The sequence below is a fragment of the Sorex fumeus genome, unplaced genomic scaffold (assembly GCF_029834395.1).
Source record: "Sorex fumeus unplaced genomic scaffold, SorFum_2.1 ptg000033l, whole genome shotgun sequence".
NCBI classification, from domain to species: Eukaryota; Metazoa; Chordata; class Mammalia; order Eulipotyphla; family Soricidae; genus Sorex; species Sorex fumeus.
The window spans coordinates 35,499,437-35,515,552 of NW_026606090.1; the positions used below are offsets into that span (position 1 = coordinate 35,499,437).

General features: G+C 38.7%; 1 protein-coding gene across 11 annotated transcripts in view; it reads left to right on the top strand.

The window, feature by feature from the left end:
* Positions 1–16,116, top strand: part of TSGA10 (testis specific 10) — a 129,119-nt gene that overhangs the window by 46,680 nt on the left and 66,323 nt on the right. For 10 of the 11 annotated variants that reach the window (XR_008792828.1, XR_008792829.1, XM_056116741.1 and 7 more), the window contains 2 exons: positions 6,756–6,871; positions 11,359–11,513. Coding sequence is in view for 9 of the 11 variants with exons in the window: in XM_056116741.1 (XP_055972716.1) it covers positions 6,756–6,871; positions 11,359–11,513 (271 nt within the window). In the remaining 2 variants the exon portion in view is untranslated. The remainder of the gene's footprint in view (positions 1–6,755; positions 6,872–11,358; positions 11,514–16,116) is intronic. The other variant, XM_056116738.1, reaches the window with a different exon arrangement.

Sequence of the window (16,116 nt, forward strand, 5' to 3'; positions counted from 1 at the left end):
CATTCTTTTAGCAGTGTACGTTTCCTGCCACCAGTGTCCCCCACCTCCTTTACCGTCTGCCTTTATGGCAAACATTTTCTTTTCTCTCCTTTTTTCCTTTTAGACACTGTGGTTTGCAGTACTGTTACTGAAAGGGTATCATGTCTATCACTTTACCTTTTTTCAGACGATTTTTTATGTCTGAAAAAATTATATTAAAATATTTTAATATAATTTTATATAATCTTTGTATGAATGATGTTTTTATTTCTCATGGATAAATACCTAAATTGTGGTGGTTTATTTTATTTTGTGTGTGTGTGGTTTGGGCCACACCTTGCAGTGCTCAGGGTTTACTTTTGGACCACTCCTGGTGGGCTCTAGGGGAGCATACGGGGTAGGTGCGGGGAATTGAACCCGGGTTGGCCACATGCAAGGCAAGCGCTCTACCTGTTGTGCTATCACTCCAGTCCCAAAAGTCATAAAATGGTGTTTAATTGTCAAAGAAACCAGTAGACTGTTTTTCAGAGTGCTGTTACTGCTTCCATTGATATTCTGAGCAGTAACACTGCTGAGTATTTTAGTGGTCGCAAATCTTCAGCAACATTTAGGGTGCAGTGTCATTTTCTCTCTTGAGATCACTCCCGGCAGAGAGCTCAGGGGACCTTGTGGTGCCAGAATTGAACACCACGCTCCTGAATCAAAGTCTTCTCCAGTCCTTTGAGCCATCAGACCAGTTCCTGAAGAATCCTTTAAAATCATAGCCACTTTCTAATAGGTATATATTATGGTTTTAACTTGCCATCCTAAATGACTAATGGTCTTGAATATTTGCTTATGTGCTTATATGCCATACATATGTCTTCTGCAGCTTTTATTGAAGTATTTATATCACTAAGGCATAAAAATCCTTGCTGTAATCTAGATATAGTCCTCTTTCAAATATATTATTGGGCTACACTAGCATGCGACAGGGACAAATGGAGACGTTACTGGCGCCCGCTCGAGCAAATCAACGATTAACGGGAAGTCAAGTGATCAAGTGATCAAGTGATCAAATATATTTTCCAGCTTATGGCTTACTTTTTATTTTCTTAACTGTCTTTTAAAGAACACATTGAATTTTGATTAAGTACAATTTATTAATTTTTAAATATATCTAGTTTTTGTTTATCTTAAATCATTGTTAAATCTGCAATCACTGAGATTTTTCTCCCATGCAAATTGATGAACAACAGGAGGACAGTGACAGTGACAGTTATTTTTTTGTACTTTTGGTTCTTAGATTCACATAAATAATTTATACTGCATTTCAAGTTAATTTTTATATATATTACAGGGTATGGGCCAGAGCGATAGCATAGCGGGTAGGACGTTTGCCTTGCACTTGGCTGACCTGGGTTCAATTCCTCCACTCTTCTCGGAGAGCCTGGCAAGCTACTAAGAGTATTCCACCTGCACGGCAAAGCCTGGCAAGCTACCTGTGCATATTGGATATGCCAAAAAAAGTAACAACAAGTCTCACAATGGAGACGTTACTGGTGCCCGCTTGAGAAAATCGATGAACAACGGGAGGACAATGCTACAGTGCTACAGTACAGGGTATAGATCAAAGTTAACTCTTTTTTGTTATCTCTTGCTCGGTTGGTCCAATAGAAAAACTTTTTATACTGAATTGTTTTGTATCTTTGTGAAGAGTTTTGCCTATTTCTTGATGATCTGTTTTCTCCCATAGTTTTTTAAAAATACATTTTGATATTAATACAAAGCTCATGATTATTTTAGTTTTTTTTGAGGACCCCCAAATCCCTGGTTGTTCATGGGTCATCTGGACTCAATTCTCAAATGAGGGCCTAGGATGAGAACTGCGGTCTCTGCTATACTCCTCCAGGCCCTGCTGCTCTCAGGGGAGCAGTTATCCACTTCCTCCTTTTTACCCCTTGGTGCTCCATAGGGTGTTGTTGTTTGCGGGAAAGCTTCCCTGAAAAACAAGAAAAAAATTTACTGTTTACGTGATTTATTTTAGGGGCTAGAGAAATGGTATGGTGGGTTAGCCTGTTGCCTTGTATGAGCCCAATCTGCATTTGTTTCCTGCAGCCCACAGGGCCCCTCAATCATTGCCAGGAGTTATCACTGAGCATAAAAACTAGGGGTGAATCCTGAGCACAGCTGGATGTGTCCAAAACACAGAAACAGATAGGTATATTTTAGTATCAGAATGTCTTTGAAATTCTACTTCAGATAAACCAACACTTATGGAAAAGCTGGAATGCCTTTGTAACCTAGCAGCATTTTTGTTGGTGCTGGGTTTGGACCTCTGGCTTAGTGCTCAGGGGTTGCTTCCAGTGGTGCTTAGCGATCCTATGCAGTGAATGAAGGGGTTACATCCTCCTCCCCCCCCCCCCAAGCAAAACTTGTGCTTCAGCCCTTGGAGCTATCTTTCTGATTCTAGCACTTTTAAAAAAATTTTTATTAGTGAAACACCATGAGGTACAGTTGTAGACTTAAAAATTTTTGTGCTTGGATTTCAATTATACAATGATCAAGTACCCATCCCTCCACCAGTGCCCATCCTCCACCACCACGGGTCCCAGTATCCCTCCCACCCCCCATCCCCTCCATCCCACCTTGCCTCTGTGGCAGAACATTTCCTTTTGTTCTCTCTCCGTTTGGGTGTGGTGGTTTGCAAAAGAGGCTTTGAGTAGCAATCATGTTTGGTCTATAGTCTACTTTCAGCATGCTTCTCCCATCCTGGGAGGATCCTCCCAACACTAGCCTTCTTTTTTTAATGATCTGTTTGCTTGTATCTGTGCATTAAATTTTTCTGAGCTAAAAAATTAGAATCTCATATAGAGTTGAATAATTTCTAGAACGTTCTATTAATAAATTAGTTTGGGACTCTGTGTCCGGTGATTTCAAGTCTAATTCAGTTTGAATTTATGTATTTGAGGCTAAGATATTTCATCATTTAAGTATATTCTAGGTGGCATGAAAAAAAAAACCAAAAGAATCAAAAGAACACTGAAAATAACAAGCAGTTACATCAATGTTAATACACAAAGCCAATTGCTTTGCAATATATCAGCAATGAAGCAACAAAATATTAAATTAATGACATTACAGCACTGAGAAGCCCCCCAAATAAAACATTTAAGTATAAATGTAAAATCGTGTAAGATTTATATAAAGAAAAGTAAAAAAAACTCTAGTGAATAAAATCAAAGGATTAAATAAATCGGGATATATCCCCTTGGAAAAGCTGAGTATTTGTCAAGATGTTCTTCCCAATTTGATCTATAGGCTTAGTACAAATTGAAAGCAGTGCAAGTTACTCATTTATTTAGGCTTTTGGGGGCACACCCAGAGATGCTCAGGGGTTCCTTCTGACACTGCACTCAGGAATTACTCCTGGTGGTGCTTGGGGGAACAAATGAGTTGCCAAGGATTGAACCCCCCAAAAATTACAATGGGGAAAGTGGATGAGGTGCAGAAGAGGTGGAACAAAAGTAACATAAGGATGGTGATAGATGTTTTTGGACACTTCAGTGGTGGTAAAGGTACAGTAACTTTGTACATTAAATATAAATAATAACACTATTGTAACCATTACCATTAACACGGTTGTAGCATCATTCCCTAAACTGCAATTTTTTAAATTAAAGAAACAAACAAATCTTGCTGGAAAAAATAGCACAGGAGTTAAAGAACCTTGCCTTGTAGATGGCCAACTCTGGCTCGATCTCTAGTACTACATGCAGTCCACTGAGTACTGTCAGGAGCACTACTAGGCATATCTCCCCAAAAGCCAAAAACAAAATACGTTTAAATATGGCTGGGGAGGCAGATCACCATACCGAACACATGCTGTGATGCTGGGGACCCACCTTCACCTGTGAGGCAGCATGGCCCCTGAGCATGGCAGAACAGCCCCTGAGCACAGAGCCAAGAGTCACTCCTGATCATCAGGGTCCCCAAATCAAACCAGCAAGCAAAAAAGCTACAAGACTTTGATAGTAAGGAAATTTAAGGAGATGAAAACAAATGGAAAGACGTTTTGTGTTCATGGGTGGAAGACTTAATATTGCTTCAGTGGATATATTATGTAAATATATTTACACATTAAATACGATCCCAATCAAAATATGAAAGGTGTTATTCACACACATAGAGGAAACAATCCAAAACTTTTGGTGGATCTACAAGAAGACTCAAATAGAACAAAATTAAAGAAAGAAACGGAATTAACTTTTAAATTTGAACTATACTATCAAATCCTAGGAATAAAAACAATATACTCTAGCAGGTAGATTGGTTGCCTTGCACCTGGCCAACCTGGTTGGAACCCAGCATCCCACATGACCCCTGAGCCTGCTGCTAGTGACCGCTGAGCACAGCTAGAAGTAAGCCCAGAGCACAGTCAATTGTCACCCCAAAACAAAACAAAACCCCAATAAGGTGCTGACACAAAAATAGTTAACGTTGACCAACGCAATAGAATAGAAAGCCCAGAATTCATAGCAAATTTATATGGTCAAAGTAATATTTGGAAAGTGAGCCAATAATGCCCACTGGGTAAAGTATAGTCTTCAACAAACAGTGCTGGGAAAAATGAGACGTACATGCAGAACAATTAAATTGGGTCATTTTTTTTCATACCACTCACAAAAATTAACTTGAATTGTTACTAAGGCATGAACGTAGTACTTGAAGACATAAAGCTCCTATAAGAAAACATAGGGGAAAGCTCATCAGTAGAGGTCTTTGCAGTGATTTTTTTAAAAATATGAACCAAAAACACCAAAGGAACTTTCTACAAATCGAATCATACCAAACTAGAAGATTCCATGCATACATACTATTAATGAAATGACAAGAGTGGGAGAAAAATTCTGTAAGCTAAAAGTCAATAAGAGGTTGATAACCAACATAAATAAATTACTTAGTCAACTGAATAACAATAAAGCCCCACAAATATCCATTTAAGATACATAGAAAGTGTATTTAAATTACCAATATTTTATATTTAAGGTTTTTCCCCCCCTCCTTCTCTTCCTACTACTGTGTCAGTGCCTTGAAGTAGACACACTTGGTCGGGGTGAGCCTGAGCCCTTGAGGGCTCCCACAGAGCCACAGGAGGGAAGGCCAGGAAGCAGACTCCAGCCTCTTGCTGGAGAGGCAAGTGCCAATTCCCAAGGCCCTGGCATGCCGTTTCGGGGCTGGGGCCCATGTGGTCATGCTTGGGGCACATGTGATGCTGGACTGAACTCAGCTCAGGCCTCCTCTCTGTGCAGCTGAGCTCAGGCTTTCATCTACCTCTCTGCTCCCTGCCATGGAGTGGCAGTGGGACTGGGCATGTCACTCAGTGGCAGATCACCTGCTTCACACGTATGAAGCCCTGGGTTTGGTCCCAAGTACCAAAAATGGATGAATGAATAAGTAATAAAAAAGACATTTTCTGAAGAGAATATCTGAACGGTTAACAGATACCTGAAAAGATTCTCAGCATTGCTAACCCACGGGGAAATTAACATCACAGTGAGAGTACTTAGATCTGATAGACTGGCTGGTAGAGACAACAGGTGCTGTGAGGGTGTGAAGGAAAGAGAACTCTTAAGACATTTTTGATGGAAATGTGAAGTGGTCAAATCACTATGGAAAATAATATGAAAAGTATTAAAAATGTTAAAAATAGATGTACTATAGAATTTAGCAGTTATACTTATGGACTGGAGAAGCAATAGCACAGCGGTAAGGCGTTTGTCTTGCAAGCTGCCAGCCCGGCTGAGCCGGGTTCGATTCCTCCACCCTCTCTCGGAGAGCCCGGCAAGCTACCGAGAGTATTTCACTCGCACAGCAAAGCCTGGCAAGCTACCTGTGACATATTCAATATGCCAAACACAGTCACAACAAGTCTCACAATGGAGATGTTACTGGGCCCGATCCAGCAAATTGATGAACAATAGGAGGACAGTGCTACAGTGCTACTTATGGACTGATCTTTAAAACATGCAAACAGGATTTTTATGCACCTCTGTGTTCGTTCACAATAATCAACATATGAAAACACCCCAATTGTTCATCAAAAGATGAATGAACATAGAAGATGTAGTGAAAATAACTGGAGTATGTTTCATCCATTCTAAAGAACATTATTCCATTTTGAAATGGCTGAAACTTGAGCATATTATGTTAAGTGAAGAAAAAAAAAGACAAATACTATATCAAATCACTTAATATATGGAATGTATAACTACTATACCTCTGGGGAAAAAAAGAAAATGGAGGTTACCAGGGAGTGATGAGTTGAGGGGAATTAGATTATTGTGTTTAAAGATGGAAACTTGTAAACGAGTAATTCCTTAGAGATCTATTGCACAGTATAATGAATTGAAACATTACCACACTATATTTAATGTTATAAATAAATTTATATTGGAAATTTATGATGCATCGAAGTAGCGCTCTGTACGCATTACATTATAAATGTTACATGTTACATGTCAGATTTATTCAATAAAAAGTACACAGTTTTGGGGACTGGAGGAATAGTACAGTGGGGAGGGCATTTACCCTGCACGTGTTTGGTCCCCTGAACTCAAGAACTACACCCATGTCAGGAGTAGTTCTTGAGTACCAAACCAAGAGTAGAGTAACCCTCGAGTACTACCAGGTGTGACCCCCCCAAAAATAAAATAAAGTACATGGTTATTAAGTACAATAAAAAGTTTAAAAACGCAGCCATTTCAGAATTGGTTTTATTATTGCAATGTTTGCAGAATTTTATATGAAAACACAGAAAAAGATCTTTCCGATACTCAACGACACCTGGCCAAGAAAAAATATGAACTACAACTTACTCAGGAGAAAATTATGTGTTTGGATGAAAAAGTTGGTAAGTTTCTTTTTGTGATACATTTTTAAAATTCTGGTAGAAAAATATTTTTCATCTTTCGTTATTACAAACTTTACTTGGAAAATGACCTTTATTTTGTGAATCAAAATTGATAAAATTTTTTATTGTAAAAGTTTTTTTTCTTTTAGGGTCATAATTTATTGGCTTCATACTTTGCAATGAGGAAATAACAATAAGTAAAGCAGCAACTCTAGATGCGATAGCACAAGCAGTAGGGCGTTTGCCTTACACGCGGCCAACATGGCCGACCCGAGTTCGATTCCTCCGCCCCTCTCAGAGAGCCCAACAAGCTACCGAGAGTATCTCGCCCGCAAGGCAGAGCCTGGCAAGCTCCCCGTGACGTATTCGATATGCCAAACACAGTAACAACAAAGCTCCAATGGAGACATTACTGGGCCCGCTCGAGCAGATTTATGATAACAACTTTTTCATTTCATTTTTCATTTCATCATCCTGTTATTCGTCGATTGCCTCGAGCAGGCCCCAGTAATGTCTCTTTCATCCTAGCCCTGAGATTATATTCAAGGCTCTTTAGGAGAATGAGACCCATCATTGTTACTGGTATTTGGCATATTGGGTACGCCAAGGGGAGTTTGCCAGACTCTGCCCTGTGGGCAGGCTACATTCGATAGCCTGCAAGTTTGTTCAACTTGGAGGGGAGTGGGTTGAGCTTTCCTCCCCACCCCAACCAGGGCTCCGGCAGCTGAAGACCTCCAGGACCAGCCACCACCATGCTGAGACCACTCTTTGCACACATGAAGGTACTGGCAGAGGAACAAATCCACGTGGGTTCCGGGGCCGAGATCTCCAAGCCTACTCGGATTGTAGTCGAGCATTCTCCACCCAGATCCTCCAAATTCCAGTAGGCGGGAGTCACACCCACCACCTGGCCCCCTGGCGCCGTGTAATCCCATCAACGGCCAAGACTCAGAGACTATAAAATCCAGCTCCCAGGACATCTTTTTTATGACATCTTATTATCTCATTCCTACTTTGGATAACAACTTTAAAGATATTATACGGTCAGATAGGTAGCACTTGCCTGGACTATAACCAACCCCAGTACAATCTATAGCACCTCATATGGACCCCAGCACCACCAGTAATGAACCTTGAACACAGAGCTAGGAGTAAACCCAAAACATTACTGAGTGTGGCCCCATCTCACCCCCAAATAACTAAATATTATTTTGTGACTTGCTTATAACTGTTGTAATGAAATACAATACATATGTATTACACTTGGTGGAAGTGTATATATTATAGATACATTTTATAAAATTTTCTATTAACTGTGATTTTTATAAAAATATTGTAATTTTTATAATTCATTAAAATTTTCATAAAATAATTTTATCACTAAAATTATAGAGTAGAACTTTTTTTAAGAATTTTTTTGTTGTTTTGGGGCCACACTCATGCTATTGCAGGGGTTAAATCTGGGTCAGCTATCTGCAAGGCAATAATGTAAGGCAAGTACCTTATTCAATGTACTATTCCTGGGAAGGACTATTTTTAATAAAGTCACAGACAATTTTAAAATGAAAGAAATAGTCTTTCAGTGGGACGTTTCTTTAATGTAAATTCAAAGTTAAATATTTTGTAATTTTTTCAGGGCAAATAATATAAGTTAATATTTTATTTTTAATAGATTTGACTTTCTTGGTAATGGAACTCAATTATGTATGTTTTAGGGTACAAAATGATGCCTCTTCAAAATACCACACCATAACCACCAACAGAGTTCCAGTATTCCTCCACCACAGTCCGTTGGTCTCACTTCCTCTTTAAAATTGAAGGGTTTTGTTTGTTTGCTTTCTTGTTTGTTTTTCTACCACATGTAGCTGTGCTGAGGGGTTGCTCCTGGTGGTGCCAGGATTTGAATGTTAGCTTCTCACTTCACTCAGTGTGTTAAGCTTCATTGTTCCTAGAATAATTTTTTTTACCTTATCTATAATATGGCAGAGTCTGGCAAACTCCCCATGGCGTACCCAATATGCCAAATACCAGTAACAATGATGGATCTCATTCTCCTAAAGAGCCTTGAATATAATCTCAGGGCTAGGATGAAGGAGACGTTACTGGGGCCTGCTCCAGGCAATCGACGATTAACAGGATGATTTGTGATTTTTGTGATCTATAATATGGTTTTAAAATGTCTGTCATGAACAATTACATAGTTATTTAATTTAATTATATTGTGGTGCTGGCAATTGAACCCAGGGCCTCAAACGTGCAAAGCAAATGCTTTACCATAAGCATATTCCTGACCTAGAGTTTATTTTTATTGAGGTAGGAAATGTCAAAAGAGAAATGTAAAAAAGGAAATACTGAAGAACCAATTTTAGAACTTTCAAGTAAGTGAAAATGTAAATATCTCAAGAAATACCAAAGAACCAGTTTTAGAAATTTAAAGTCCAAGTGAAAATGTTTGTATCTCAAAAGAAATCTAAGTTAAAGATATGAATTGGGGACGCTTCAGTATATGAATGATACTCTAAGGACATGAAGTCACCTAGGGGAAGTAGAGAGTAAAAAAGTGCTTTTTGGACCCAGCAAGATATGAAGAAGAGAAGGAAAACGCACAGTGACTGCTGTTTGGGTAGCAAGAGTGAAATGCTTTTAAAAGGAGGGTATTATCAATTTTCAGATATTGGGGGGGAAGGATTGGGGTCCATCAAGCAATATCCAGAGGGCCTAGGTTGTGTGTGTGTGTGTGTGTGTGTGTGTGTGTGTGTATTCACTCCCAACTATGCTTGGTCTGGCTTTGGGGGCTAGGGTGCCAGTGCTTGCCTGTGGTAGTGGTGGTGCTGAGATTGAGTCCTGCCAGGCTGCTCTGTCACCGCCCTCCAGGACGGTGCTGTGCCAATGCCTGACCAGGCCTCTGCGCTGTGCACTCCAGCACATCTGAGCTTCTGAGGACCTCCTGACAACAGTTAGATTACGTGAAATAATATGGAGATGAAAATATTGATTGGATTTGGTACATACATGAAGGTAATAAAGCTTGAACAAGTGTTGGCTCTGGACCAAAGAATTGGGAAGTAAGGAAGTAGGGACAGGAGAATTCTCATGAGAAATTTACTGGCTGAAAGGAAAATGAGGACGTAGCTTGGGTGGAATGTGAGGGTGAGGCTTTGTTAAAGCAAAGAGATACTAGAATGGTTTGAGTTTTTAATTCTTTTTTGTTGTTGTTGTTAGTGAACCATAGCACAGTGGGTAGAGCGTTTGCCTTACATGCGGCCAACACGGCTGACCCGAGTTTGATTCCTCCACCCCTCTCAGAGAGCCAGGCAAGCTACCGAGAGTATCTCACCCGCATGGCAAAGCCTGGCAAGCTCCCTGTGACGTATTCGATATGCCAAAAACAGTAACAAGTGTCACAATGTTACTGGGCCCGCTCTAGCAAATCGATGAACAACGGGAGGACAGTGACAGTGACAGTTGTTAGTGAGAATAAATTTAGATATCAGAATATCCCAAAGTGAGATTTACCTTAAAGAAAGTACTGCATGGAAAACAGCAGGATTCACTCTCAGATTTCATAGTTCACCTGTTGGCATCTCCCTGGCTGCCGCAGCAGATGCCCCTTGACAAGGACGTCTGTGAGATGTGGTCCAACAGCTCTCCCTGGAGAGCACCAGGCCAGAGCTTCTCATACTTCAGTACATGCCAGGAGCACCTGGGAAGTTAATAAAATCACTCAAGTCTGGACTCTTGAAGTAGAATATGGGCAGAGATGATATCTTTTACCAGTTTCTACAGGTGATTCTTCATATGTTTGTAAAGCCATTGCTCTGACTTTAACTGGGAGGAACACTCGTGAAAGCAAATATTCCCAGAGTTTCTAATTCAGTGGGTCCAGTGGGGAACTGAGGAATTTTGCATTTCTGACAAATGTCTAAATGCTGCTGCTGGCTGAGAAACCGTTGTTTGAAAACTACTGATCTACACCAACATCCAGGCTGTCAGCACTGTACCAGCTGGCTGATGTTTTCACAAGTTGAATCAGAGGTCCTAGGATGACATTTTTTCCTAGAAAAAATTTAATATTACCTTTAGAAAGACCAGATTTGAAGTCATTTGACTGTGAAGATAACTGGGTATCGGTAAGATCTGTTAGTTACTGACTTGTAAATAATGATTCTAAGGGAAAGAGCACGGATACTTTAGGTTTCCACCAACTTCATCCATCCTTTTCTCTCCATATATGCATATCTGCTTTCAGATTTTGTGGTATTATCTTAGCACTTTCCTTTGCAGTTCTAATTCAATGTATTAATTGTGTTCATATATGAGTCATCATCCACCTTAGCTTTTATTCTCTAATAACAAAAGCCATTTCAAAAATTTGATGCATAGTACTTATTTTAAGTAAAGAATAATGCCCTTTAAAAATATTTAAATCTGCTATAACGGAAAAATTATTTTGATTAAAAACAATGTCTTTATGATTATATATTTAGATAATTTTACGAGGCAAAGTATTGCCCATCGAGAGGAAATCAGCATTCTTGGTGCAACACTTAATGATTTGGCCAAAGAAAAGGAATGCCTACAAGCATGTTTGGATAAAAAATCTGAGAATATTGCATCCCTTGGAGAGAGTTTGGCAATGAAAGTATGTTATGAGAACTGTGATTTAAAACAAATGTTCGAACTTGAATCTCAATAATAATAGGATTTTAAGATTATTGTTCTAGAGAGCAGAAATTAAAAATTTTAATTTAGTTATATTTCAAGTAACTGTTATGAAATATTTACTAAGTATTTACTAATACCTTTCCTTGGGTTACAAGTATTTTACCATTAAAATGACCTTAGTAATTATGCTCCAAGCTAGAAGAACATTTTTTGCATTGTTCTGAGCCTTCCAGAATAGAGCATATGCAGCTTCAGATATAAATCTTCATGATAATCTTCAACCCACATTTTTGTGTTGTTTAAACACAACACCTAAAGGTTGCTCAACTCAGGGAAATAATTGATACCCCTTTCTAGATCACAAATTCATTCTGAAGGTAAGTCCTGAACTATTTTCCACACATTTCCAGCCAAGACAGCATCATTATAATAAGGTCTTTCTACTTTTTTTTTTCATTTTTTGTTTCGGGGCAACACCAGGCAGTACTCCGGGGATACTCCTGAAATGAACAATGCTCAGGAATTTCCTCTCAGCAATGCTTGGAAGAACGTGTGGTCCTAGGAATTGACCTGGGCTTCTCACATGCAAAGCATTTGCTTTAGCCTTTTGACCTATCTTCCTGCTTCTCCCTTTTCTATGGGAAACAGTTCATTTGCTCATCATCCATCCATCCATCTGTCCATCTAGCACATACGTGCTGGCACGCAAAGGTGTTGTGTTAGAGACGGAGGGTGAGTTGCCTGACTCCACATAGCATATTATATAACTGGGAGAAAGATAAAAATAGAATATGCTCAATACATGTGTGATTGGAGCTTGGCAAAACAACTGATTCAGTCTAAGGTGTTGGAATAGAGAAAAGTCTGGAAATCTTCCAGGTAATGATGTTGCATGAAAGACGACTAGGACTTAGCCAGAAGATTTAGAAAAAGGTTTTGGCGAGAGAAAGGGTTATCCAAACAGATAAAATAACTTAAAAGAAAACTTAGTGTATGTCATGAGAAAATTGCACAAAGAGCTTTTTACAGTTTCGAATATGGCCAGAGAACAAATTGCAAAGAGGTGCATGTGGGGTTTGGGATGGGAGACAAAGATAAGATGGAATAGATAAGCAAAACAATCATTTTCTTTTGTGTGCTGAACTTAGACTCTTACAGACTTTAATGTTTCCACAGTGGGCAACACCACCCTTGGGTAGGGCTGGAGAGTAGCCTCAGTTGCAATTGGAAGGTTGCTTTCTGCTTGTTCTTTTAAGAAGGTCTGTTTCCCTGGGTGATGCTGAGAAATTATTTTTCAGGATGGGGTGGAAGGCCAACTACAGACCACCTGATAGAGGATCATTAAACTGTAAAGGAAATCTTACAATTATATCCTTATTTTAAAAGTATTCTTGGCACTTGTTTTTGTTTTTGGGCCACACCCAACAATGCTCAGGGGTAACTTCTGGCTCTGCATTCAGGAATCACTCCTGGTGGGCTCAGGGGGCCTTATGGGATGCTGGCGATCAAACCCAGGTCGGCAGCTTGCAAGGCAAGTGACCTACCCACTGTACTAACTCCCTGGCCCATTTTTGGCACTTATTAATCCATATCCAAGGAAAAATAGAATTAAAACAAGAACACTAGTTCAGAATAGAATATTAAGCAATTTTCATGAGTATAGATTCTTAAGGCAGTTTACAAGATGCATTTTCTGACTTGGGAACATTAATTATTTCTATGCATGAAATAGAAAACACAGGAAATAGAACAGCTTATTGAGGAGGTTCATTAACATGTCTTTGAAACATGTAGTTGAAATATTCATAGAATCTTTAATGTTTAGATTTGCAGATAAAATTTAAATAAATAGATTGGGGAATCAGAACAATGAGATAAGCGAAGAAAATGACAGTAAATTCTGTTTTTATTGTTAAAAGGCTTATTCATTTAACATCACAGTTATAACTCAGTAGTTTTGAAATTTTGTGCTTTTTGGTGAAACTGCTACTTATACATTAAATGATTTAATACACATGATTTTATTTAACAACTTTTACATACAATAAAAAATTCTTTACTTTTCTGAACCTCATTTCTTGATACTATTTCTAATATTTCACTTTTCTTCCATTCTGCTAACTGTACTAACATCTTTTCCTTCACAAGGAATATATATTTTTTGGGGGGGTCACGTCCAGTGATGCTCAGGGGTTACTCCTGACTCTGCACTCAGGAATTACTCTTGACAGTGCTTGGGGGACCCTGTAAGCATCGAACCTTATGGGTATTGAATCCTAGTCAGCTGTGTGCAAGGCAAACTTTCTGTCTTCTGTAATATTCACCGTGGCCCCCATAGTTTAAATTTAAATTTTCTGCTACTTGCTCCCTACTAAAGTTAGAAAATTCAATAGCAAGTTAACAATTTTTAACTAATAAAATTATAGAATTATTATAGAATCTTAGGGTGTTAGATTTTAGTTTTTTCTTTTTTCTGAGTATATTCATGAAGTTGCACAAGGAATACAGCTGATAATGACAGCGTACATTCAGCAACTTGTAATATGGTGGCATTAATGGTTGATTAAGAAAAAAACCAAGAGAATATATTATTTGGTGTTCTGGCAAGTAATTTCGTTGCCCTGAATACATTAAAATGTTATTAGAAAATCTACCTTTCAAGGTAAATCTAACTTGAATAGAGGAAAGTCCTTTTCGTTTTATAAATGCTATTCAATGTTTAAGTCAGTAATTACTTTGAGAAGCATTGTGATTCAATTATTTGTACTGAATTTATAAATGTGTTAAATTACATTTAAATTTGAGAGTCCAGAGTGACAGCACAGCGATTAGGGTGCTTGCCTCATTCAGGTTGGTCCCTGGAACCCCCTATGGCCCTGGAGAACCCCGGGAGTGACCCCTGAATGCATAGCCAGGAGCAAGCCCTAAGCACAGTCAGGTGTGGCCCAAAAACAGCAGTATAAAAAGCATTCTAAATATTACATTTTAGAGCAGTATTTTCTGTTTGAGTTTTGCCTCAGTTGATTTTTACTTGAAAGACTTTTAAAGCTTTTGCTGCTGGTTATTTTAAGCATACTCAATAACCATAATCACCAGATGTGGAATCTTGCCATGCAAAAAAGCAGAACAGGAAAACCTTAGATAAAAAATACTCTGGAGAAGAAAGCATGATAAAGGAGCCTCACACATGCAAAGTACATGTGCACATGTATGTGTGTGCCCCACAAAAGATGTCTCTTTAAAAACAGAAAAAAAAAGCGTAGGAGTGATTCCTGAGTGCAGAGCCAGGAACAAGCCCTGAGCATCGCCAGGTGTGGCCCCCAAACCCAAACCAAACAAAGCTCCCCCCACCCCCAAACAAAAAGAAAACTATTGGGTGATAGAGGTGTGGATTCTTTTGTCTTGTTACCTGGTTACTAGGAATTGAAAATCCAAAAGGCAAAGTGAAATCTAGTTAGAGAAAGAATTTCTTTTTTTTTTTTTTGGTGGTACTAGGAATTGAACACAGGATTTTATACATGCAAACATGTGCTCTACCACTGAGCTACACCCCTGACCCCACAATAATTTTCCTCTTTTTCCCTTAAAACCTAATGTTAGTCTATAATTAGTTTAGAATTAATGATAATTTTAAAAGGAGGAGGGTGGGAATGTTTTGATGACAATAAGATTCTTAACCTCTTTTAGCATTAACCGACTACACTAATTCTAGTCACTTGCCACCCTTTAAAAATGGATAATACAATAGTCTTTTAAAATTCAAATTTACTCCAAGCCTAATGCTTATCTACTTATTAATTTATGTTTGAAATTTATGGTTTGTTTTTATCCACAAATTCACTGAAGCAGCTTTTTGAAAATGCTATTGATGTCTAAGATAAATAACACGATCAAAAGTTTTGTGGAGACCAGAGAAATAGTAGATTGGGAAGGGCCTTTGCCTTGCATGTGGCCGACCCAGATTTGATGCCCGGCATCCCATATGGTTCCTCCAAGCACAGCCAGGAGTATTCCTGAGTATAGAGCCAGGAGTAACCCCTGAGCATTGGCAGGTGTGACCCAAAAGGCCAACATTTGGTGGGGGCTCAAATCTGGGTTGACTTCATGCAAGACATGCTCCTAACCTTCTGTGCTCTCTGATTCTCTTCTTGGGTTTAATAACATGAAGAAGGACATCAGTTCTATTGTCAGTAATAGAATATTGTGATGCCAAATCATGGGTTTCGCCTCCCAAATTAGGTTGATTATGGGGTTCTTGTGTTGCTGGGTAACTGCGCAAAATATCTTTTAGCTCGGTATTTGATACATTGATCTCATATTAGTACACTGAAGTATAGATTTTAGTGAGCATAATAATCATTGTCTTTCTTTAGTGTATTCATATAAATGTATTGGACCTTAGTTTTATTTTGTTAATTAATTTTTTAGTGAAGTAAAAATTTTTATTAAAATAAATATATGTAGTGAAGTGTGAGGGGAGAGGAAGAGAGAAATGCATGGTCAAGAGAGGAGAGTTTTTTTCCAGAGGAAAATCATGGACTTTAGTTTTGAAATTCAGAACATAGTATATAATTTTTTTG